The sequence below is a fragment of the Ictidomys tridecemlineatus genome, chromosome 1, assembly GCF_052094955.1.
Source record: "Ictidomys tridecemlineatus isolate mIctTri1 chromosome 1, mIctTri1.hap1, whole genome shotgun sequence".
Lineage (NCBI taxonomy): Eukaryota > Metazoa > Chordata > Mammalia > Rodentia > Sciuridae > Ictidomys > Ictidomys tridecemlineatus.
Genome location: NC_135477.1, coordinates 28,783,604 through 28,809,340, shown reverse-complemented (window position 1 = coordinate 28,809,340; position 25,737 = coordinate 28,783,604). Strand labels below are relative to the sequence as shown.

At 54.3% G+C, this 25,737-nt stretch overlaps 1 protein-coding gene and 1 long non-coding RNA gene across 10 annotated transcripts in view; one reads left to right on the top strand and one right to left on the bottom strand.

The window, feature by feature from the left end:
• Positions 1 to 25,737, bottom strand: part of Crtac1 (cartilage acidic protein 1) — a 155,349-nt gene that overhangs the window by 52,202 nt on the left and 77,410 nt on the right. For all 8 annotated transcript variants that reach the window (XM_078030302.1, XM_021733197.3, XM_021733199.3 and 5 more), the window contains 3 exons: positions 19,445 to 19,641; positions 8,396 to 8,532; positions 3,041 to 3,197 (listed from right to left, as the gene is read on the bottom strand). In XM_078030302.1, coding sequence (XP_077886428.1) covers positions 3,041 to 3,197; positions 8,396 to 8,532; positions 19,445 to 19,641 — 491 coding nt within the window. The remainder of the gene's footprint in view (positions 1 to 3,040; positions 3,198 to 8,395; positions 8,533 to 19,444; positions 19,642 to 25,737) is intronic.
• LOC120885852 (uncharacterized) lies at positions 530 to 8,486 on the top strand. Of its 2 annotated transcripts, none has more exons than XR_005728600.2 (3): positions 530 to 815; positions 8,069 to 8,182; positions 8,372 to 8,486. It is a non-coding gene; the product is annotated as an uncharacterized LOC120885852 (long non-coding RNA). The 2 variants fall into 2 exon arrangements; XR_005728601.2 differs by having other exon boundaries at positions 532 to 797.

The window sequence follows — 25,737 nt, the reverse complement described above, 5'->3', positions numbered from 1 at the left end:
GTGGGTATTTGTTACTTGCAGCCGGTACTGCCCGTGTGCCAGGCAGTGTACCAGGCATGCCCCATGTCACCCCCTTTCATTTTCTAGCACCCACCTTGTGAGAGCAAGTGCGCTGTCACTGGGAGGGTTCATATCTGCCCACTGCTGCCTGGACTGGAGGGCATGGTGGGCTCGATCAGCATGTGGCAGTGAACCCGTCCTCTGAGCTGTCTGCTAATCTGGCTCATTCAAGGTGCTCAGGGAGGCTGAGGGACAGACCCAAGGTCACTGGGTCGCAGAGGCAGTGTGGGTTTCTGCCTTCCCCCTCCTCTGGTTCCATGCCAGGCCCTCTGCCTTGTCGGACCCAGTTCTCAAAATTCTCAAGCGGGACCCTGTCCTGGCTCCAGGAAGCCACGCTGTTGGAGAAGTTGGGGCTTGCAATTCTCAGGGAGCAGTGACTCTTGCTCTGCTACCCTCCAGGGGCCCTTGAGTCCCCTGAGAGTGGTCATGATGGCCACTAGATGGCACTGTGACCCAGCAGAGCAGCAGTGGCAGCCAGAATCAATAGAGTCTGGAGAGGAGGCCTCCCCTCCCCCTCCCGCAGAGTCGGACAGCTGGTGCACGGACAGCGCCATGGCTTCCCACTGCAGTGACCAGGCCTCCCCCTGCTGCCCTGAGCACCCCCAGCCAGGCAGCTGCTTCGGCCCCAACAACCTGGGGTCTGAGCGCCAACGCTTTGGTCTGCATTCCCAGAGGGTGTGGGGCTTTCCCCTTCACAAGTCTGGAGCAGAATTCTGAAGCTGGAGGTCATCAGAAAGGTCAGCTGGCGGTGACAGGTTAGGCATCAAGAAATGGGGTTCTAAGTGTTCGTTTTCTACAAATCTCCTCTGTGACCTTGGGCGAGTCCCTTCTCTAAGGACCTGTTTCTGCCCTGGGAAAATGCAAGATTCTCCCAGATGACAGACTTTCTATGCTGTGTGGCTTGCCTGCAGAGGCCGAGCTCCCTGAGTGCACATCTGGCCACAGCTTGCTTCTCTCCCAGCCTGCTCAGGCCTGCTCATCCCTGCTTGCTTCCCTCCTGGCTTCCCAGACCCCCTGGCACCGGCCCGGTACTGAGCACTGGCTACCTGCCCAGAGCCTCAGCCATCAGGCTGGCGCAGCACGGTGGCCCTTACATTTGGGGTCCATTCCTGGGGCTCAAGGGGGCACTGGGGGCTACTTTTCCAGCCAGATGTCCATGTGTCATTAGCTGAGTGACAAAGGGGGGGCTTCAGAGTAGTGTTGGGGGGCTTGGCGGGCAGGAAAAGGGTGGGCTGGGGAAGGCGGGCAGACAGAATAGTAACTTGGTGGGCCAAATAGGTTCTTGTCAGCCAAATGGCTTCTGGAAGTCTGCAGAGCTGCTCTGATGTGTCCTCTGGGCACGCCAGCTGCCCTAGCCTCCTCCATACCTCCACAGAAGCTGCGGTCCCCTCCTTGGGCTGCCCCATTCTTCCCGCACAGCCAGGCACAGTTGGCTGATGCTCCCATCCCATTCCTGCTCCTCAGCTGTCTCTGCTCAGCCCCCTCCCCCCCGGGTTCCATGCCAGCCCAGCCAGCATCAACAATGCCCCCTTCATGCTCAAACCTCCTGAATTCTTCCATTCTGTGTACAGCCCTCTCTCCCAGTCCTTACCTCCCTTCCATCTCATCATCTTCAAGTGCTCCACCCCCACCCCCAACCTACCCCCATCTCCTGCAAGATCAAGGCACTTAATTGCCAAGCCAGTCCAGCGCACAGAACTGGGAAGTACTCAGCAAAATTGACGGTACCAATCTAGGCTGAGGCGCCTGCATGTTTATTCCTTTTCGCAGGGAAACGTGGTTTATTACTGACACTCAGCCTTTCCGCAGCACATTCACGCGCGGAGCTCTTAGGCACTTTGATGGGGCTTGAGCTGTGTAAACTATTTTATTGTCTAGTCATTTGTCCCCACAAAGTTTGCCAGACAGGTCAACATTAATCTCCGCCTTTCACCGAGGTGGAAAGTTGGCTAGAGAAGGGCATAATCAACTCTGGGGAGGCAGAGACAACCTTTTCTGGGTAGGACTTTGAGATGATGCCACCAGTCATGTGTCTGGAGGCAGGGGGATGGCCCAAATGAATCCTCAAGTATCCTTCTGGCCTCAGGATTGGGATTCGGGCTGACTGTGGCTTCGGAAGGCTCTTTGATACAAGGTGGGATGGGTAAATGGGGAAGGTCAACCACTGAGAATTTCTACACCCCAAGTTCAGGGCAGGTGTGAGTGAGGCCCAAGCGCCTGTGAGAAGTGTTGTGTACAGCCTTGGCTTCTTGATTTTTGGCACCCCAAACAGGAACTGGATTGCTCTGCCATCAGCAGTCTATTGGCAGATTATCAGAGTTTAGTCAGCAGCCGGGCTGGAATTAGAAAAACAGCCTTCCCTAGAAAGATCTCCCTGTCAAAGACTCTGACAATAGTCCCCCATCCAGAAAGATGGGGGGAGGGGGAGCATGCCGTCAGAAAAAATGCCGGAGAGTTCTGGAACAGGAACACAGTTCTTTGAGCTCAGTTATCCAAGACAGGACCCAGCCGAAGCTTAGGGATTTAGCACTCAATTCCTGGCCGCTTACAAGTAAATAATTTCATCTGCTATTTGGCAATAAAGAATGCTTTAAATCTTGGCTTTGGTGATGGGTCCGTTTCCTCCTAGAGAAACTGGTCGCCCGTCATTGGGGTCACCGCTGGGAAAGGGGCACAAGGTTCCAGGGAGAGGATCATGGGGTGGTGGTCTCACCCCACTTTCTGGCAACCTCTGATGCCTGGTGTCCCCTGCTGGCCCCCAAAGCTCAGGCCTGCCAAATGTCACATCCACACTTGGAGAGACAGTGTTGGAGGAGCGCCTTGTGCAAGGTGGGGTGGAACAAAGCCTTCATCCTCCCCTCCGCAGGGACGTAAGCCCACCCTGTCCTGTGGTCTCTGATGAATTAGACTCAACTTTTCAGGGACTTGGACCCCAGCCCCTGACCCTCTGCTCACAGCCTCCGTGTGTCCCTTGGCATACCTGTGTATTTGCTGACCCCGGCCTCAGCAGCCACATCTCTGAGTGCCAGAATGCCCCGGGACAGGTCACTGGCCTCGGGGTCCATTTCAATGAGGGCATCAGGACCCACGTTACCGTAGGCATAATTGGCGATGTAGATAGAGTAGCGTCCGGAGCCCTGAGGAAGAGGAGAAGGAGGTGGGTGAGGAGCCCATCCCAGCTGTCCCCAGAAATCACCCCCTCCCCAGGCCCGTAGCTGGGTCGGGTTCTGGGTTGGGCAGGCTGTGTGCACCCCCTCCCCAGGGGGCTTTTCACAAAGGCTGTGATGAGTGACACCCGCCCCCAGGCGGACAACAAAGCAGCCCTGCTTCTCCTTCCATCCTGTTCCAGAAGAACACATCCCTCCCTCTCCCCCACAACCACCTTTTTATAGACAATTTTCTAATGTGCCTCCCTCCAGCTGAGCTCTCTCCAGCTGCCAGCCAGGGTAGCTGCTCAATAAATATTTGCTGATTGATTGATCTACCAATTCCCATTATTCTCAGTCTCTCTCTCTCCCATTCAAGCCCACTCCAGCCAAGATGACAAGCAAATTCCGGAGCCTTCTCCCTCTCCTCCTTCCCACCCTGTGATTCTCCATTCTTCTGTTTTGGTAGCCGGAGAGGCTACAGATTTGCAGGGATCTTCCTTCTCTCTTTCATCCCCTTCTTCTCCCCGTATTACCAGAAAGAAATATTTGATTGCTTCTGCCTTTATAATACTGTCTCAATTTTTTTTCTCCCTTCGCATCCAAGAGAAGCCCTGGGCGCCAGAGCCTCTTGCTGTCGCCATTCTCTCCTGTAGTCCAAAGCATTGCTGATGAAAGATTCTTCTCTGCCTGTTATTATAATGGTGTTATTTTTTTTCCAATGGATGCTCCCTTCTTCCCAAGAGATCCACACAACTTCTGAATCAGTTTTCTAGTTTTCCATTTATACTTTTCTATGACTTCCCCTCTAGCAAATATTTCTTGAGCTCCAATTATGGGCAAGGTGCTCTACAAAAATGTACAGAAGAAAAGCCCCTGTCCTTAGGTGGCATCGAGTCTAGTTTGAAAGGCAAGACATACAAAAGGACGCAAGAGAAAAAGTTGTGCTTGAGGCAACCAGATTGAGGCAACCAGAACCCTTGTCCCACTGTCTGGTCACTGTTTTACACGTTCTTATGAAAACCATTTTCTTTGGGGAAGCTGATCAAGAGCCACTTTGGTCTGTGTAATAGGTGGGTGAGGATAGAAAAGGAGTTTGGGGTCTCTGGGGGAAACAGAGGCATCAATAAGCACACAAGTGCATGGCAGATTCTGTCAGGACTTTTTGGGGGCACAGAAGTGGTGCTTCTAACACAGAGGAGCACTTCCTTGCCGTGGGAAGTGCAGAAAAGGTTTTCTTTCTTTCTTTTTTTTTGTCACTGGGGATTGAACTCAGAGGCACTTGGCCACTGAGCCACATCCCCAGCCCTATTTTGTATTTTATTTAGAGACAGGGTTGCTTAGTGCCTCACTCTTGCTGAGGCTGGCTTTGAACTCGAGATTCTCCTGTCTCAGCCTCCCGAGCCACCAGGATTATAGGTGTGCACCACTGTGCCTGGCTTGGAAAAGGTTTTCCAAGAGGAGTCTTGGTCAGGTGAAGTGGAGGGAAAAGAACCTTCCAGGCAGAGATAAGAAAGAATGGTGTATGCAGGGAAAGCCCAGGCAGTTGGTTCAAAGCTGCTGGACTGTGAATCAGGGTGGCAAGTGTCAAGGGACGGCTCTGCTAAGGGGGTGAAGCTGCTCCCCCTCAGTGTGGGTTACCTATGTCTCTAGCCTGCTCCTTGGGTATGCTTTGCCTATCCTGATACTCAAAGTGGTCCTTGGACCACAGCATTGGTGATATGTGTGGGCATGTAAGAAATACAGAATCTCAGCACTTCCCAGGCCTGCTCAATCAGAATTTGCCTTTTAACAAAATCCCACGGGTCCTAGGTGAAACTGAAGTTTGAGATGCACTGCTTCAAAACATGCCTTTTTATTTATTTTATTTTTATACTGGTGATTGAACCCAGGGGCACTTTGCCACTGAGCTACATCTCCAGCACTTTAATTTTTTATCTTGAGGCAAGGTCTTGCTAAGTTGCCAAGGCTGGCCTTGAACGTGGACTCCTCCTGCCTCAGCCCCGTGAGTCACTGGGATTGCAGGAGTATGCCATCGTGTCTGGCTAAAGCATGCCTTTTTGATTAAGAAGGAACTTTGAAGGGGTCTCACCCATGGCAGGAGCTTCATGTGTGGGCTGGTTGGATGAAGAGTGGATGCAGGAGGCCAAATGGGAAAGTGTAACTACTCCGAACCATTCCTAACCCCACCAGCTGTTAGCAAGCTCATCAACAAATGGGCAATTAAGCCCAAATGAACTGAAATGCACTTTGGTAGAAATTAGGAGATCTATAAATTTCAGTTATACCTAATTTCTTACTTCAATTTATTGGAGTGTTAGAGCAGATAAACATAGATGTGTTATAGTTGTAGAAGATTGCAGAAATTCACATGTGAACTTAACCACAATAATTCCAAGACGGTGGGATGATTCCAAGGGGAAGGAGGGTGTTTCTGGAGAGTTTTCTGTGCTTTAGCTTATATCAGAACCACTTGGGGGCTTGTTATAACACATGCCGGGCTTGATCACTACAGGTTCTGATTAAGAGGTCTGGAGTGGACCCTGAGAATGTGCATATCTAACAAGTTCCCAGGTGGAGTGGATGCTGCTGGTCTAGAAACCCCATGTGGAGAACCGCTGGTCTGGGGCATTCAGTCTGGGTCCAGCCTCTACCCACTAACTGGCTCCACATCCCTGGGCACATCCCTCCCCATCTGCAGGTTGCATCTCTGCACATGCTAAATGAGGATCAGATTCCCCCTGCTTCCTGGCAGGGTTGTTGAGAAGATGAAATGAGACAACGTATGTGAAAGGTCTTTGAAAAGATAAAAATGCTATATAAACATGAGGCATAATCATTATCGACCAGGGAACGCTTCTTGTAAGAGATCGGCTTTGAGCACAGTCTGGAAAGGTGGTGAGTGAGGAGGCAGCTGTGGATAAAGGACAGGAGCTCAGGGGCTCCAGGGTTGGGGCAGAGAATGAAGGAGAAGTATGTGGGGAGAGGAAGGGAACAGCATGTGGTGTTTGGTAGCTCTCAACTTTCAGCCTGCATCAGAATCCCCTGCAGGGCTAGAGGAACCCAGGATTGCTGGGCCCATCTGCGTTTCTGATTCTGTCGAGTCTGAAGGTGGAGTCGGGTGGGATCTGAGAATTATCACTTCTAACGACGCTCATGCTATTGGTCTGGGGATGACCACCTGGCCAGGTAGCCACCGAGCCCCCTGATAGGGACTGTGGAGCTAAAGGGGGATTATTGGGGTGAATGCTGTAATACCAGCTGTGGTTAGAGATGTGTGTCTGATCATTTCACCCAGAGACAGGGTAGCCGAGGGTAAAAAGGTTGGTGGCATTCTGGGGCAGGCAGGGCTCAATTCCTGGCTTTGCCTGCCACTTTCCATGGGACCAATGTCAAGCTGCTGCACTGCTCGAAGCCTTAGTTTCTGTATGTGTGCAATGGTATACAGACAGCCTCTACATCACAGGCTTCCTATAAGGACTCCTGCCCCAAGGGCTGTCAATCACTCAGCACAGGGCGGGGCAGGCTGTTAGTCTAGTCCAATAAGCAGGAGCTGCTCTTATCGTGGTCCCCATACTCCTGTTTTCTTCCACCACACCCCATTCCTCTCTCTCAGCTTCCACACTGGCCTTGGCCTCTCCCCACTCCTCCCTCATGGTTTTCAGGCCCCAGGATGGCCAGGGTGGTGACTGGAGTCCAGAAGCACCTCCTCCCCAGTGCCTACTGCCTGCAGGGCTCTCTGGCTTGGGAGGCTGGCGGCTAGGACTGAGAGCGGGCACCTTCTGCGGTGCCAGGGTTTTTTTTTTTTTTTTTCCATTTCGCATGGAGCCTTTGTCCTGTGGTTAATTGTGTGGGTGTGCAGATGACCTTGTTAGGACAAAGAGTGCATCTCCGATTAACCTTCACGCCCCTCCCTCCAGTTCTCAGAGAAGTTTCTCGATTTAGCTTGAGCGGGAAGCCTTTGTCCTGACCCAGGCAGACAGGAAGCCAGGAGGAGCGGGGCAGGAGGCCCCAGCTGTGGCCAGGCCTGGCACCTCTTTACCCTTCCCATTCTCGGGGGCTGTTCACAGAGTCGCCTTGCTGTCCCCTCCCACCAGGCAGGAGTCCAGGTGGCACCGATTCAGGTCAGGGCTAAATGCAGCTTCACAGCCCAGCTTGGCTTCTCCTCCCAGCACCAGCTTGTTAAGAAATAAATATTTATACCTGGCACCTGCCTTCTCCCAAGGCCTGGAGGCCCCTGCTGTGAAGATTCACGCTGAATCCCCAATCCCCTTGGTGCCATCTCCATCCAAAATGAGCCCATCCCCTCGGCCCTGCCCTAGAACGGGGGCCAGAGAGGCTCCTGTGGAAACAGGGCAGCAGCTGGGACCCTATTCAGTGGTGGCTGTTTATAAAGCCAAGGAGGTGGGTGGCAGGGGAGCAGGTGACAGGAGGGATAAATCACCTCCACAGCAAGCCTCCAGCTCTGGCTAGGTCTGCTGGGACCCAAGCCTGGGCAGGCGGCTACTCCCCACATGGGGCAGACGGCTGCAGCTGCTCCTGCCCTCCCAGCTCCGCCAGAGTTCTCCATGCGTTTTGGGGAAGGGGGCACTAGCAGGGCAGAGGGTGCTGATGGAGCTATTGATTAGCTCAAGTGCCTGCACAGTCTGGCAGCCCCGTAGCTGCCTGCCTCTGAGCCCCTCTCTGGTGCCTTCATTAGTTCCATACATGTTTCCAGGGGGCCAGGGCTCAAGGCCCGGCACACGGGAGGCAGTTGCACATATTGGCTGAATGAATCAATGGATGAACGAGCACGAGGGTTAGAGCTGGAAGATTTTTGCTTCATGTCCTAGCTGTGCCACTAATGTCTTTTGAGTCCCCAGGTTAAGTCACTGCTGCAAGTTGGGCCTCAAGAGTCTAATGGACACCACGATGACACACCTTGCTGCTTCCACACAGGTGGCTGGAAGGGCTCCATGGGAGAAAGGATGCGAAAGGTACGTCAGGACTCACCCTGCAAGTCTCGGCTGTGAGTACTTAGAACCTGCCTCGTGTAAGACCCTGTGGGAGCTACCCGGGCCGTGCAGCCTGGGCAAGGCAGCTCTGTCACCATTCTGTCAGAGGACATCTACCCGGTGGCTCCTCTCCTGGCTGTCACATCATTGTGTGCTTCTGCTTCTTCCCAGGCCCCCATGTGCCCCTGCACTCACCTTCCGGTCCACACAGGCCACAGAGCGTCCGGCAAACAGGCTGGCCACACCCCGGGCCACATTGACCTCGTCACTCAGGATGTCTTCCCACCGGTTATTGCGGAACTTGAACAGTTTGTCTGTGTATGTGGCCACCCCTGGAGAGAGGAGGAAGGGAAGATCAGATTGGATGGACCAGGGTACAGATTCTGGCCTCTGGGTGTGTCTCCTGGGACCTGCCACAAGGTGGCTGGGACCATGGTGGTCCTTAGTGGCATGCAGACCTCAAGTAGCTGAGACTGTGCTATTGGAGGTGCTTAGGTGTTTTCATTAGGTTGGCCGGGGAAGAGGTCGTGGGCTTAAGCTGAGGGAGGCAGGACAACGTTTATGAACTGGGGGTTTAGAGCAAATGAGAGCAATCTCATTTCTGCCTCGATTCTACTTTTAGGTTCCAGATTTTTGGTTAAGTTGCTTGGGACTAGTTTTTGTTTGTGAATGAGGACGACAATAATAACTACAGTCAAGTTTACTGCAAGGAATAAATAAGATGCTGCACATGAAAGGTTTGGCATGGTAGCTGCTATTAGATAGAAATGATTTCCCCATTTTATAGATGAGCTACTCTCTGAAGTCCTATAGAGACCGCACACTGCAGGGGTTTGGTGAGAGTCAGTGACTTTGTGAGTGTGAATGAGTGCTCAGGGTCCGAGTGTGCAAGTGTGTGTAAGAGAACAAGTGAGTGGCAGGAGAGAATGGGTGTGCAAACGGGTGCATGTGTGGGTGTGGGAAAGTGAGGGACGGAGTGTGAGCGTGGCATTGAGGAGAGAGAAGCGGATCCCAGTCCCTCGAGTGGCTCAGCCCAGGGATGACAAAGGACCTCTAGGCTGCAGTTTTCTCATCTGTGGAGGAGAAAGGCAGTGCTCACCACATTCCAGTTTACTGAGAGGGTCTGGAGGGTGTTGTCTGGGGCTTCCTGAGCCCAGGGGCTGCTCAGACCTGGAGCGTCGTGGGTGGGATCGGGAACGGGCCTCAGGGATGCTGGCTGGGCACTGAGGAGCGGGCCCCTGGAACAGGGCCACCCCGTCCCTGCCTGCCTGGAGGGGCAGCTGAGCCCTGGTCCACAGAGGACGGAAGGCCTCCCCATGGGGAGCAAGCGGGGTCTGCAGTGTGATGGTAGGGGAGGTTTCTGGGGATCCACAGGTGCGGGTCGGCCCGGCGCTGTGGCTGGGGAGGGAGGCCGGCAGGGAAACTGAAGCACTGGTGAGTCCCTCATCCTCTGGCCCTGGTTTCCTCATCTGAGAGTTGTGATAAGAGCTGTGCCTCATGCACACTGTCGCTGTGGGCATCACAAGAGAAAACACACACGAAGCCCTGGCCACAGGTCCTGTAGGCAGGGCAGTGGCAGCTTGACACCACCGCAGGCCCAGGGCCCCTCACAGAAACCCCTGGGGCCCAAATGTGTCTAGAAGTTTAGATTGTTATCTCAGACAGGTAACGGTGGTGCACATACCATGGGTTATGTAACACCCCAGCAGGGACTGGGGGTGGCACCCCATAATTAAACACTTTAATATTTCTGCAGTGAAACATGAATATTCACATTAAGTGGGATAAATAAAGCTTATAAATAGTTCACATCGGCTCGGGCTATGTTTTGCTAACTATCCATTGAATTTCCCACAAACTTAATAACAGCGCTTGAGGCTTTTGGAGTGTTGTGGACTTCAGGACGGTGGGTGGAGAAGGGACTTGGACCTGGGCTGCTGTCATCCAAGCTGTTCTGAAAGCAGTGGTGAGCTGGTCCTCGCTTCTAGATCCCTGGGAGCCTCTGAGGAGGGCCCTTGTAGGTTTTTGGGTCTCCAGCCTTCACCAACAGCAAGCAACGCTTGTCCGTCTCTGTCAAACCAGGGCCCTTCAGCTAGCTTGGTCCCTTCCTGAAGTGCCTTGGTTACACTCCACCAAAACTTGGGCCAGGAAGCAGCTGCTGGCAGCTGGAGCTGGCAGAGCTTGGATGGGCACCTCTGGATTCAGTGTGAAAAATTTCTGAAGCCATTAAGCTTCTGCCTCAGCTAGACAAGAAGAAAAAATAGGCCGGGGTATGTGTGTGTGGGGGGTACTCTGTTCCCCTCTGTCTGGCTCATCATCTCTAGTTCCCAAAGTGTGCTTCGTGGAACCCTGGGCCATGCCAGCTGCCTGGAGAAAGGATTCCATGTTCATTTGAGTTTGGAAAAGATTACACACTTGCCAAACTCCTAAATATTTTCAACAGACGTCCATCTACTAAAACTTTGAAAACTCCTGCAATAAATCACCCTCTGAATTTTACTGAGTCTTGTCTTTCCCACACATATTGGCCATGGAAACCCTTTGGAAGCCCACCTATTTAGTGCCCCACAGAATCAGCACCGATCTTAGTATGTGGCTGTCCTAGGAGGCTGAGCAGGCTCTGGGCTTTGATGGCCAGAGGAATTTGGGGTGCCATGTGCTCTTAGCGTCTCTCCCTTGCCAGCCTCCTGGCTCTGAGCTCACCAGGGACGCCCAGAAGAATAAACTAATTAAGGTAAAATGTGCAACAGCGATGCAGAGTCTTGTAGATCATAAATGGGAACGGCAAAATCAATGGCAGCCCTTCTGCAGGCAGAGGCCCGGAGGCCTGGGCGACAGGAGGGATGGGAGCCTGTGATTTAGGAAGAGCAAACGCACTGGCAGCTGCAACCTGGGTAATTAGGTGTGTCAGGAAGACAGATCAACAGCGAGCTGTGCGGGTCGATGGCACAGGCAATAAACACCCAGCACTAGCCCCTGGCCCGTGTCAGCGTGCACGCCCACCTCCTGGCTCCTTGTAGTGGTGGTACTCTGCCCTGGGGCCCCTCACCAAGGCAGGGACAAGCTGCTTGGGGAGTGGAGAGGCTGTTAGGAGCGGCAGAGGGGGACTCTCTTGGATCCCTGGGAGAGACAGGAGGGTATTCAGGGGCAGGGTGGGCTTTCTGGATAGCCCACAGGCCCCAGGAGAGGCAAGTCTTGGAATTCCCGTTCCACGCCTTGACCTTCAAGGAGCTTGGAAGGTCTGAGTCCAGGGGCGCTTCCAGTTGCTGACAGGTGACCAGGGTGGGAAGGCCCAGTGGGTGGGGCTCAGGTTCTCACCATGCACTGCCAGGTGCTGTGTGAGGCCGCAAGGAGGGACTGTGTCTGTCCCTGACCCAGGGTGCTTAGTCTGTTGGACACAGAAGGGTGGGCAGAGGAAATGCCATGGGTCAGTGGTAAAGCTGGTACTAGTTAACACTTTCTATGTGCGGGCACGTCACACAGAGCCACTCACTCACCCCATGAGGTAGGTACTGTTTTCATGCCCACTGTACAAAGTATCTGAGATACAGGAGAAGGCAACTTGCCTAATATCCCACAGAGACCAGCAGGGCAGGACTGCATGATATACCTGGAACACGCTGAGAAATCAGGATGGACGAGGTCCCTGTAACCACGGAGGGCTTTCTGAGGGAGGAGGCAGCCGAACTGACTTGGAGGGCCATACTCCTGGGTGTGTGGCACTTGGTACGGTCAGGCTCTGCACAAAGCACTTTCCCTTTTCACAATCCTCATCTCCTCCAAACCCTCTAATCCCGTTTTACAGATGGAAAAATTGAGGGTTCGAGAGGTTAAGTCCATTGCCCAGGGTCCCAGAGCTGGCGAGCGGTGGAGACAGAGTCGAAGCCAGATCTTTCGGGGTCAGAGCCAATGCTGAGCACCGTGCTCACAGCTTCAGCCAGGCAGGGTGGCAAGAGACAGGCATGGGGGGATCCTGGGTTTGCCCAGAGAGGAGGGTGTGTGCAGGGGGAGGAGGAGAAACATGCAGGGCAGGGGGACCCAGTAATTCCTTGGTAAGGACAAAGGGGCAAGGTGGCTTCTGGTCTGGGGTGTCATGGGGAGACAGTGTTTGCAGAAAGATTACACTGGCAGAGGAGGAGGGTTGGATGGGCTGGCCTGGGAGAAAAGGTAGGGGTGGCCCCTGGGGTAGGCACTCCAGCCTGATTCGTGGGGCAGCCCTGGGAGGGGGGAGGAAGCTCTGGGTACAGAAGGCCACAGCGGAAAGGGCAGGGGCTGGCTGGGTGTGACCCTGGGGCATCCACGGTGGGGGTCCCAGCAGGGATGCCGGGCCAGCTGAGGCCTGTGTGTGGGGGGGTGGGGTGGGAGGGGCTTGGCTTCAGACAGTTTGCACTTGAGGTGGTCACAGGGAGCCAATGAGGCACATGCAAGAGGTCACTGGTCTTGAGGGACAACAGCTTGCAGAGCAGCGATGCTGGAGTGGGAAGAGGAGAGGACCAGGCTGGGCATTGAGCCCCGGCGGCAGCCTCGTTTGGGGCACAGGCAGGAGGGGCAGAGAAGGAGGAGCTGTCCCACGCATCAAAATGGGGAAGGAGCTTCCTGAGGAAGACCGGAGCGTCCAGGACAGCGCTGTCCATCAGGCAGATGGCCCTCCATTCACTGCCCCTTCACCCCTGCCCACCAGCCTTGCCCCCAGAGGGCAGCCTGGAGCCTCTGGCAGCGGGAGTCAGGGCCATCAGGGCTCTTCCTAAGGGTCATCGTTGTTATGCCCCCTCAGGGCCGTGAGGTGACTTGACTGTGACCTGAAACTGGGGGGCCAAGAAGAGTGAGAAGGCGTGTGTGGCAGGGCAGAGGTCTCAGCCTCCAACCTCACTCCATGGCGTGGACCACTCCCACCGAGGCTCGAGGGGCAAGTCTGCACTGTCTTTTTCGTATCTATCAAATGGGATAATGAGAATGGCCACCAGGTTGTGATGAGCATTAAATTAGATAATGCACGTAAAGTGCTTAGAGCAATGCTCGTGATAAGGTCAGTAAACCACAATGTCCATCATCTCCTCCTCCTCCTCCTCCTCCTCCTCCTCCTCCTCCAAGGGATAGCAGGGCTGGACCAGGCAGGTCCTCCTGAGCCACTCCTCAGGAGGCAACTGTGGCATCAAGTTTAAAATGCTTTACAAAGACTCACTCCAAGGAAAGCCAGCCCAGCGGTGACGGCCCCAGGGGACAAAGAACTAGTTCAGGCAAAGGACATTTTTTAAAAGAATAAACTCAGGTGTCCCTGGTCCCATTTATAATTTCTGAGCCCACCTTCCTTCCTCTGGCCCTGGGTGCAGAGGCAATCGGCCAGCGCCCCCCCCCCCCATCAGCCCCTCTAGGGCCCTCCGCAGCCTGCCAGGAAGGCTGGCCTGCATGTCACATGAAGTGGGCTCAGGGCCAACCCACTCGCCCCGAGGTTGCTCAGCTTCCTGTAAGTGGCCACGCTGAACTTGGAACCGTGGTCCAGGGCTGCAAAGCCCCCTGCCCCAGTGTTACCGAGCAGGGCAGCTTGTCGGGGTGGGGGCCGTCCCCAGCCCCCCAAGGAATCTCATTCTTTGTGGGGCCAAGGCCCTGGTTTCTGGGGCCCCTGCTCCTCACTGTGTGCTTCCGCAGGGTGTGAGGAGGCATGATGAGAGGGAAGGGGAGGGAGCCTGAGCCCACCCTGAGCCCATCTCCCCAAATGGGGCCCTGCTGGGAAGCTGAAACCAGGACTTTGCATCCAAGTGAAACCTGGTGGGGAGGTCAGGAGAGCCGAATACATCCTAGGGCCTAGAGAATCCTAGGAAAAGAGGGTGGAGACTCGGACTCTCAGGGTGGGGCCTAGAGCCTGCATTTCAAGAGTTTCCAGCTGACTCCAGAGCCACTGGCCCATGCTTCACACTGAATAGAGAGGCGCAGAGCTTTCGGGTGCAGTTGGAACCGGGCCTGGCTGAAGGGGCTGCTGGACAGGGATGCTTCTCTCAAGAGCAGACCGCTCATCTGTTGTGCAGGCAGAAGAGGCCAGAAGTGCGGCCCATCTGAATCCCCTTTCCTCTCTGTAGTGCGGAGACTAACACCTCCTTCTCCTCTCCTCTCCTTCTCCTCTCCTCTCCTCCCCTCTCCCCTCTTCCCCTCCCCTCTCCAAGAGGCTACGAAAGCCCTTGCAGAAGCCTCTCTGGTATGACACACAGCCCAGCAACCATAAAAGAAAAGAGTCATAAATTCAGATCCATAAAAATGAAAGTTTTCTACATTACAAAACCCACCCATGAGCCAAGACAAAAGAAAAATGACAAACAGGGAGAATTATCTGCAACTTATATTCCAGACGAAGGGCTAATTTCCCTAATTTATAAAGAGGTGTTCCAAATCAATAATAAAAAGCCAATAATCAATAGAAAAAAATGGGCAGAGGCTATGAGCAGACAGGAGTTTCAAATATATACAAATATTCTCAGCCTCACTCATTTAAGAAAAATGAAAATTAAAACTACACTTGGAAATCAATTTTTTCCTATCAGATTGGCAAATCAAAAAAAAATTGATAAAACATTTGTGTTAGTGAGTGTTGGAAAGTGCTCGCTCAGGGACATGGCTGATGGGAGTGTAATGAGTACCGTCTCTAGGGAGAGCAATTTGCCACATTTATCAAAACTACATGTGTGTATTCCTTTGACGCAGCCACTGTTTCTGTGAATTTATTTTACAAATAAACCTGCAAATGTGGGAAATGGCATATTGTGCAGGCTTATTCATTTGGTGGCATTCTTTGTAAGGACAAAGTGACTGCAAGCAATCTAAATGCTCACCCATAGAACACCAATTAAATTAATGGCAAATCTATACAATGGAGTACTATACAGCCATAAAAAGAATGAGAGAGTCTTCTGTATATTGATTGCCATGCAATAATACCCAAAATATATGGAAAGTGCAAAGAGCTGGAGTGTGAGCAGGGCCTGCTACTGTTTGTAGAGAGAGGAGGGAGGCAGCATAGGAATTATTTTTTAACACTACCTTTTCTGACGCCCGTTTTGTTGAGTTGAATAAGTAAAAATAAACTGAGTGGTGGGCTTCACACTGAGTTACTACCCGCACTCCTGCTACCCCAGGCTAGTCACATGTGCAGGATTCTCAGGGCCATGGAGCAAGGTGGCTGGGGTGGGCCAGAGCAGGACCTTCAGGGGGATGGCTCTGTCCAGGAGCTGTGGGATTCCTGGAGGTGGAGGGAGGTGCTGGCATCTGCCTCTGGTCACCCGTTGCCCTGCTTACCCTCCCACTTGGGTGGCACTGCCCGAAAGCCCTGGCTTACATCTTTCTAGGCCAATTAAGGGATAAGAGAGTTTCCTCCCCGGGGCTGAGGTCCTTCCTCCCTCCCCCTTCCCTACCTACTTTCTAACTCTTAGCCCGCGACCCGTGCCCACGTGGCACCCAGCTGGGTGGTGCCTTCTTCACACCAGGGCCCTCCCCCTTTCTGTCCCTCTGCCCTTTCCATGGGCCGGGAGGACGGCCTGTGTTCTCCAAGGACACTCGTAGAGGCTCTGTCTTTCCCATAGCCACAGAATTGTAACAGCTACTGTTAGTGCTCATGAAGTCCTAGGTGTCACACGAAGCCACTTCCATTCATTATCCCAGTTGTCCCTTCAAAAATGTGTATTTAATGTTTACCAAGTGACAGGCACTTCTTTGGGTCCTGAAGGACAACAGTGAACAGGACAAAGTTTCTGCCAGCTCCCGCCCCCTGGAGTGAATACGAGTAGGAGAGACGGACCCCAAACCAGAATAGAGCACCTTCGGTCAGGGGTCAAAGCCGAGACGGAAATCGAAGCCACTGGAGGGCGCAGGGAGTGACCAGGAGTGATTTTAGATAAAGTGTTCAGGGAGGTTTATTTGAGGATTGAACCTTGAGGAAATCAGCAGGAAAAGCATTTCGGGCAGGGGGAACAGCAAGTGTTCCTGCTTCAGGAGGAAACGTAGTGAGGAAGAGAAGACTGGAGCCAGGATCCGAAAGGCAACCCCAGGTGCCACCAGGAGGGGTGCTGGAGGGGATGCTTATGACCTTGAATACAGTCTACGGAGCCCTTGGAGGGAGCTGAGTTTATGAAGTTGCTATGATTTTTTTCTTTCCTATGCATGAAGAGTTGAGGCTGAGAGAGGTCACACATCTCACCCAAGGCCACCCAGTAAAGAAGGTGTGGGTGCAAGGTTTGATGAACAGATTCCCACAGGACGCTGCAGGGGCTCGGCCTCTTGCAGGGTCTCCAGCGCAGACATCCCCAAGGCCAGGTGAGGGAAGGGAGAGGGACTCTTTCTGTGGGTTCCTCTAACATCCTGAAGGCCATGAGGGGATTGGGCTGGCTGGGGTCCTGGAGTGGCTCTCAGGATCCCCCACAGTGGGCCAGGTGGCCATGGCGGGGTGCTGTGCCAGCTGGACCCAAGAAGTGCTGACCGGGCACAAACGCCCCGGCTCCACCCCACACCCCGTCGATGGATCCATGGAATCGCTCAACTGAAAAATTAACTCAAGCCCGCGGGCCTCCCTCTAACCCACAGAAGGTCGCCAGGAGGTGTGTGCCTGGGGTGGAGGCTGCTGGGCACTGTCACCCTTGCCCCAGGCCTGGGGGCCAGCACCAGCCTCTGAAGGCTTATGCCACCCTCCCAGGAAGGCCGCCTTCCGGGCCCCCACCTGGCCTGCCTACCCTGGCTGTCCCTCTACCCGCAAACCTCCTCGTAGGCCACCGGCTGGGCCCCGCCTGCTCTTGCTGGGACTTATTTATCCAATTTTAATTGAGAATTCAGGATGGCCAAGCTCTGGCTCTGGCCACCAGGGATCGCGAGATGACCAATGCAGGAACTTCCTCCTCCAGGAGCTTAGAGTCCTAGGGGCTGGGAGAGGGGGAGTCAGATACTTAGAGAAAGAGGCTGGGTTGGGGGAGATCATGAACTTCAGGACGGGATTTTTGTGGTTCCTGCACTGACGTGTCCTAGAACAGTGCCTGGCACACACCCAGTAGGTGCTCAACGAAGTGAAGACGTTCATGGGTGGATGGGGCCCTTGCTGGGCTGAGCAGGAAAATGACCGAGTCGGAGGCCGTGGCCCTCGTCTTAGGCCACAAGTGGGAACTGGCTGGGGACACTATAACCTGATAACTGGGTCCATCTCCAGCCTTGGGGGTGGGCTGCCTGGGGTGCAGCTCAGCAGGGTTCATCGAAAGCTCCCAGGAAACTGGCAGCCGGGCTGGGGAACCCTGCTCTGGAATTCACAGTGGAGACCTCTAAGAGTGGGAGGGGTCACTGCGACACAGACTCCCTGGGCTCTGTGTTGGCTGAGTAGGGGTGAGTCTGTCCCTTCCTCTGTCCTCCTGCCTGCCGAGGCCACCTACGACAGTCTTCCACGGTGGTCCCTGTTCCTCCTTCCAGGCCTTCCAGAACCTTCCTGGGGACCTGCCCCTTCCATAGATGCCTCTTGGTGCTGCTCCCTTCCTGACCTTGCCCCACATTAAAGACTTGATCAGCCCATCAATTAATTGTGTCCTAATCCAATCTTGGCTTGGTTGGAGAGGGGGCAGTAAATCCAGCTGGGTAATCATGCCCTGATATTTGTGTAGGGATAATTACCGTCTCTCAGGCATCACTTGGTGGCAATATGAGATGAAAACCCATAAAACACCACTCGGGGCTGTGGCTCATTGTTTCTGGGCTGCACAAGTCTGGCTGCCCGCCAGCCAGCTCCGCCCGCCCTGCCCCTGGCACGGGCCCCAACCTCTTCCCCTCCCATTCATGCAACCCGGAGCTCCACATCGGCCCACCAGGGGCTGGATCCTGGCTTGGGCTTGGCAGTCAGCAGGGGCAGCATTGTGGCTCAGGGGAAGAACAGGAGTGGGGGACACGAAGGGGGGGCCCACCGCCAGGCAGGGAGAGCCTCCAGGAGGTTGTGGGGGGCCTGGGACGGTGCTTGCACAGATCGGAACCATAAGGTCCCAAGCAGAGCCAACCCAAGTGCTTGCTGCCATCTGGAGGAGCCCAGAGTACATCCAATCTGCCTCTCCCGGGGGGACGCCATGGCCAGGGCTTCCCCACAGATGGTATGGCCCCACAGGAGTGGACTGCATTCTAGTAGGACAGGGGCAGACCTGAGAAAATGCTAGAGTTGGGGACGGGGTCTACCTCGATCCTCAGTCCCCAAAACACAGCCCCCAATCTGAGAAGCACAGAGCACCCACTGCAGGTAAGGCTTGCTCCTGGCCCCAGAGGACAGAGGATTGAGGGGAGCCATAGTCTCGTCTGAAGGTGAGACTCTGGAGTCAGACTCTGGTTTGAATCCTAGGACTTGCAGGCTGTAAAGCTGGGGGCAAGGTGGGTCACCCCTTTCCTCAACTCTCTAGTAGGACGACTGGCACGTTCCTGGCTGAGCTGTTGTGGGGCTCACGTAAGAACAGTCAAGTGTGCAGATGGGGGCCTGGCACCCAGTGGGTGCTCCTTAAGCACCGGCGTTCATTGGCCTGTTGTTCAGCCTCCTGGGCATTGACTTCCCTCCTGCGCTCCTCAGTGCAGATCCTCGCTACTCAGAGTGTGGTCCCTGGACCAGCAGCACCGTTAAGGCCCGGGAGTGTCAGCAACGCAGGCTCTAGGTGCCCCCGGCCTGCAGAGCCAGAGCCCACCAGGCCTCGGGGTGACTCCGACGCACACTGCAGTTTGAGAAGCTTTGGCAAAAGATCCACGGACTCACGGTCTGCCTTCCTCAAAGTTGTATCCCCCGCACCCCGTCACCCAGCACCTCCGTCTGGCACCCAGGGGGTGAGGGGCAAGGATCTCTGGAAGATGCATGAGCTAAAAGCTGGGGGGGGGCCTGGGGGGACTTAAAAGCAGCAGAGAAAGGCCCCAGAGGAGGCATAAAGGGCGACTCCAGGGACCATGTTCTGGCTGCAGAAGCCACCCATGGGAGTCGCCATGGGGACAGTGGGAGGAGTAGAGGTGGAGGGGGGCTGCTCAGATGGGGAGGTGACGGGGACACACAGCCTGTTCACGCCACCCCACCTCAGTCCAGGGTCCAGGAGACAATGATCCAAACTTCATTAGAGAGAAGACGAGGTCAACTGGGGGTCTCTGCTGGACGCAGGAGGTCCCAGAGGCAGTGGGCACTGTGCCTAGAGCCAGTTACGGTCGCCTGAGAGTGGGCCAGGGTCCCAGGGCCCCCCCTGCCATCGGTGTCGAGGGGAGGCCCATGCTCACCTGAGAAGGCATTATTGGTGTTGAGGAAGTAGATCTCCTCGCGGCCATCCCCGTCGATGTCGCAGGCTGTGACCCCAATGGCGTTCCCCTGGCGGTCCCGCAGCGCATAGTAGGGTGAGCTGCGCTCATCTATGGCGATGTTCACCAGCCGCTTCTGGGCCCGGTCATACTTCAGAACCAGGTTGGGGCCATTGTACCTGGAGGAGGGTGGGAGGGGACATTGGGGAAGAGCTGCTGGGTGGCCCGGGAAGCAACTCAGCCCCAGGGGGTTCCAGGGAGCCCGGCCTTGAGGGTCGAGTGTCCTAGGATCAGCTAGGACCCAGTCGAGAGTCAACTGGACCCAGGTAGGTCACAGTATGAGGAGTGGGGTGAAGGAGGGGAGTGGGCAGTGACAACCCTGTTACCAGAAGTTCGACTGAAGAAAACAAAAATTCCCTTGCATTTACCTAGACCATTTCAATGGAAAAGGCCTAGTTCCCATGAATGACCTCATTAGTTTAAATCTAACAACAGTCAAAAGAGAGTGGCCGTGGGGTGGGGGTTGTATTATTAACCCAGGCAACTGATGAGGTTCATCAGGGAAACTGAAGCTCAGAGAGGTTGAGTGCCTTTCCCAAAGTAACACAGGTGCTGAAACTTGAGCCCAGGCCCTTTCTGCTCTTCCAAGAGACCTGGCATGAATGAGCCCTGGAGGAACAGAAGGCTGTGACTCTGAGGATGGAATAACTCTCTCCTGACGAAAGTCCCACCATTTAAATAGTCATGTGAACTCCACATCTCCCACGGGAGAACACGAGCACCTCTCAGGTTACCAGCAGACCTGTCCCATCTCTTTTCCTAAGGGACTCAAGACAAAGGATGAAACTGGCCTGTCTTGCCTCAGGGGCTTTGTAGTGCTGTTCCCTCTGTCTGGGATGCTGTTCCTCCAGATATCCACCCAGCTGGCTCCCTCCATCACCACCTCCGGGTCCTTGCTCAACTGCTTCTTCTCAGTGAGGCCTTCCCTGACCACAGTCTCAAAGTCCACCACCACCACGGCCCTGGGCTCTTTTTCCCTGCCCTGATCTCTTCCCCTCCGTTGCTGCCACCTCCTCTCCTCTGCTTGCTCATCTCTTCCCTCTCTGGCTCTTTGCTGGAACGTCAGCTCCGTGAGGACAGAACTCTGTTCCTTTTGTTCTCAAATACCGGGCACACAATAGGTGCTCAATAAATATTTGTGGGGTGAATGAGTGGAGCCTCAGAGCCTGTGTCTGGGGTCTAGGGTGGACATGTCCGTGGTGGATTTCTTCCCCTGGCCTTGACATTGGAGAGGGTGAAGGCCCAGCAGCAGAACTCCCTCCCACCTCCTGGAAGACCAGCCCCTCCCGAGATAGGTCCAGCCGCAGGCTGAGAACCCTGGGGAGGGCAGACAGCATCCCCCAGGTCTTTGGGGGAAATCACTTCTCTCTTCCTGAAATAGATCCAGACTGGCCCTCTCTCTTGTCACCATGATGCAGAAGCCTGCAGAGTTTGGGGGTACTGAGCGGCTGGCTGGGCGCCTTCTGGCACCCACAGTGTGTGAAGGGAGAGACGGGGCTCCTGGGGGGCCGAGTCAGCGCCTGGTGATGGAAGGTCGCGCCTTAGGTACCTTGACAAAGTGCGTCTGAGGGCTGCACGTCAAGGGCGCACGCCACCTTTGGAGTCTGTCGAGGCAGGGAGACAGATGCTTGGGTTCCAGCACGGTCAGCAGCTGGCTCCAGCCCCCGGGGACAGGAAGTGCCTTCGGAGTGCTAAACACTGGCCCTGCAGGCCTTGGGGCCTCTGCTCCTCCATGGCTACTGCATCGGGAAGGTGCCTGCACTCAAGAGCGCTCGGGCCTTCCTCAAAGCTTACACGCTTGTCCTGCTTGAGCCCCACACAACCCCGGAGAGAAAGAAAGACAGGCAGAAGGCCGTCCCAGGGTCACAGACTCCAAGTGGCACACCGGGCCTCCCAGGACGTCTCCAAATCCCATGTTCTCCCCCCCGAGGTCCGTGATGCCAACAACATCCCTAATCCTAGGCCTGCTCTTTCCCGCCAGCTTCCCCCAAAGAAGCCACTCTGAGAAATGACCTGAGGACTTCGTGCAAATGGCAGAGGTGAGGATAATCCCACATTTCGACAGCACTTTACAGTTTACAAAGCACTTTCTCATCTTTGATCTCCTTGGCTTCTTAAGGATCCTGGCTCTCTGCCGCAGGTGAGGCTGCAGACTTTGGGCTGGTCCGTTCCCTCTCTAAGGGCTGGGCTCCTCCTTCGTGAAGTGAGAGAGTTGGGCTCTCCTTTCACAAAGTGGATGGGCATGTGCAGCGGTGGGGGTGTGCCTCTGGGCCTTCCATTCTGTTCCGGCCACAGCGTCTCTATGTTGATGCATTTTATTATTCTGTGATCTACGTTGGGTCTGCACAATGAGGTGTCCCTAGGCCTCCACAGTGACCTGGGCAGTCTGGTGCTCTGGCCCTCTTCCCCCCACCTGTACCCCTAGGACTCCCAGACATGGAGCCCACCCAACGGCTCCTGAGTGGGGTTCTTAACAAGCACTACGTACGTCCAGGGGGCAGTGCTGGGGTTGCCAGACCTTCCCTCCACCGGGCTGCCCTTGGCTGGCCGGCTGGCCTGCTGCCCAGAGCCTCTCAGGATCCTCTCCCAGGGAAACCAGCCCGTTCCCTCCCTCTTTCCCCAGGGAGCTGACACTCGGTCTGCTTCCTCGCCCTGCCCTGCAGACGCTCTGCCCTTTCCAGCAGCGCCTGTGTCTTTGCTCAGCTGAAGCTGCCCCTGCTGCGGGGAATCCTCCCACCCTCCTGGCCCCCCACCATGCCTGTCCCGGCTGCCCTGGCTGGCTGTGACCTCTCCGCTGAAGAGCCACAGGATTCTGCACCTTGCTTTTCCCTGTGAGGGCAGAGGTGTTTGTATTCCGCGTCCTTCGCTCATTAAACACATGCTTCTTGAGGTGGGCAGCGGGCGGGGTGACTGCGCCCTCCCTGTGCTGAACCTGGCGCCACGTGCTGCGGGAGAAGGTGCTCCACAAACATTGGATGTGAGCATGAGCAGGGAGTGAGTGAGTGGATCAGCGTCATTCTGGGGGCCTTAGCACAGAGGTCCCCACGTGCCCAGCTCCGTGCTCAGCACTTCAGAATCACACTCTCGCTTCATCCTGGTGGCGATCCCAGGACGTGGGGACTGAGGCACAGAGGTGAGGTGACTTGCCCACAGTCACTCTGTGGCACCAGTCTCCACCCTGAGGAGCTGGATGTGAGCTACCTGGGGTCACACATGTCCTCTCTCTGTTACCTGCCGGAGATTGTTGGGCACTGGAGAAATCCAGGGGGCTTTGAAGCACAGTTAAATGGGCCAGGAAGTGGGACAAGGTCCCATGCTCTTGATAAGCAGCTATGGCCTCTAATAGCCAAGGACGAGCCAGCTGGGGTCAGGCCAACAGCAGCCTGGGAAGGGCCCTGCCCCTGCCAGCTCCTAGCTCTGACCTTGTCACTCAATCCTGAGCTTCCGCGCATCTGTATCTCCAGGCTGCTGCTTACCTCACAGGATGGCTGTGAGGATTAAGCGCGAGCTGTGTGTGACAACACTTGGTAAACTGTGAAGAGTTACACAACTATACCTGCTCATCATCATTAAAAAAAAAAAGAAAAGCCACAACAGACCCGAGGCACCTCCTCGGCTCTCCAGAGATTGTTTTCAAACACTTGTGCTTCTGTCCTGCCCTGGGGTTCAGCCTCCACGGGAGACTCCTTTACTCCCCTTTACAACCAAACTTCCCCAAAGAATTGTCTTCACTGCTCTCTCCACCTCCACCTGCCACTGCCCACCCCCGTCCACCTTCCACCCTCAACTTCTGCTCCTTCTCCTGTCGTGGCCGGCTCTCATGGGGCCACGGCTAGGGAGGCCCGTTGGGTCCTCTTGCCTTCGGTCTCTCAGCAGTGCCTGGGACCGCGGCTGCCCCCTCTGCCCGGGTCCCACCTCCCCCTCGCAACGCCTCTCCTCTCTGGGATTCAGGTGCCACCTCTTCTGGTTTTCACCTCCTCTGGCGTCCTCTCCTTTCCTCCATTGCAGGTTCCTCATCTCCCCAGCCTCTTAACGTTGGGATCCCCAGACCTGGTCCTGGGCCTCCTCCTCTTCTCTCTCTCCCCTCTCACTAGCTGATAATATCCCTTCCCATGACTGACAACCCCTAAATTTATATCTCCAGCCCAGATGTCCAGCCCGAGCTCAGACTCATATATCCACCTGTCCACCTGACATCTCCCCTTGCCTGTCCCACGGCCGTCTCTGATGGAACATGTCCAAAATGGAACTATTGATTGCTCCATCTCTCCTTCCCCTCATGGGGCACCCAGGTGCTAAAGGCAGACGTCTAAAGCCAGGTATCCCCCATGCCTCCTCCACAGCTTCACATTATCAGCTCATCTGGTTGTTTCTAAATCCCCCAAGAACTCAAATTCATTCTCTTCTTTCCTCCCCTACTCCCTGGGGAGCCCCTTCCCCCTGTTTCTAGTTTCCCCCCACACTGTAGCCAGAGCCATCTTTTAAACACATAAGTCACATCATGCCATCCTCCTGCCTGGGACCATCTGGTGGGTTCCATTGTGTTGGTGTGAAACCTTGCCCTGCTCCTGGGAGCCTGGCCCTGCCTGCTGCCCCTTGGCGGCCTCCCCAAGCCCCAGGGCCTCCTTTCCGCCCTGGCGTTCCAGCAGGATGGCTCTCTATGCCTAGCTCGTTCCCGTGCTGGCTCCCTCTCATCTCCTAGGTCTCATCTTAAAAGGCAACTCCTCAGAGAGATCTTGCCCTTCTCTGGTATTCCAGTCCCTGCATCCAGTTTCCTATAATTATTTGTTCACTTATTTATTGCCTGTTTTTCCCAGTAAACCATAGGCTTCAAGAGGGAAGGAGCCTGGGGAAGGTATGAGAGGGTCTCTGGGCGGCTGAACAAAAGGGGCACTGTGACACTGGTCTCCTGTTTTGGGTCCTTAACCCTTCAATTTTGCTAATTCCCAAAACATATGTACCAACAGGGCAACACAAAGAGTATGTGCAGAGCTGGTTCTGGGTAAGGGTGAGACAGGAGAGCCACGCGCTGTAGACAGATGCAGAGGGTCAGTGTTTATTCTGCTGAGAATCGTTGACCCGTGTGAAAAAAGTCACTTAGGCAGAAGTCAGAAGGATGCAATCACCGAGTACCTAGGACCTACCATTTATTAAGCTAAACAATTTACCATGATGTCTCATTTTACATAAATGGAAAACTTTTTTTAAAAAAAGGTTTGAAGATATATGATATGATATTGATTGTGAAAATTATGAACACATAATCTTTTTCATTAAAAAAGGAAAATAATGAAAACATATATATCTGTCAGGGGAGAGAGGCAGGGCAGAGAGAAGAGACGGATGTGTGTAGATCCAGAGAATGCAAGACACAGATACACAGCATACAGAAGTTGGAAATGAGGGGCAGTGAGCTCATAAACACATACACAGAGAAAGAAACAGACCCACAGAGAGACAGACCTGCATGGGGAAGGGCTCTGTAGACCCCCAGAGACAGGTGGGCAGACCCCGAAAGACCCAAAGTTATGGCATATCGCAGGACCCAGGTGTTGTCACAGAGAAACAATCTCATCTGGTTTACTACTTTGGGTATTTCCTCTAAAGATTTTTAAAGACATGTTGAATTTTCACATCTAGGGGATATTTTATTTGTGCTCACTTCAATACCCTCATTTTATAGATGAAAAAGTCAGTATCAAAGAAAAGTAACTTTCTGAAAGTCAAACATCTAGTGATTAGATAAACTAAATGGAAAGGCAAACTTACCCCTTGGTCAAAACCAGGGATCAGAGAACTATGGCCTGTTGCCTGTTTTTGTGAATAAAGTTTTATTGGAACATGGACATGCTCACTGACGAATCATCTGTAGCTGCTTTTGCTAAATAACAGAGTTGAACGGGGACTGTCGGGCCTAACAGCTGAAAACATTTACCATCCGGCTCTGTATGACAAAGATTGCCAACCCTGGCCGAAAGGATTGTCAGCCTTATAAGTTTTAAATGGTCCAACCAAAAAAATTAGAATATGGTTAATAAAAATTAATTTGGGGTCAGTGCTGGAAAATGATCTGTTTCCTAAAACAAGTGTTTCAGGAAGAGTGAAGGCTGACTGCAAGGGAGAGGTTGGGGCTTGGGATGGAGAGCAGGGGGCAAGAGACAACGTTTGGGGAAAAAGAGGTGAAGAAGAGTTGCTCAAGATGACCATGGAGTTCT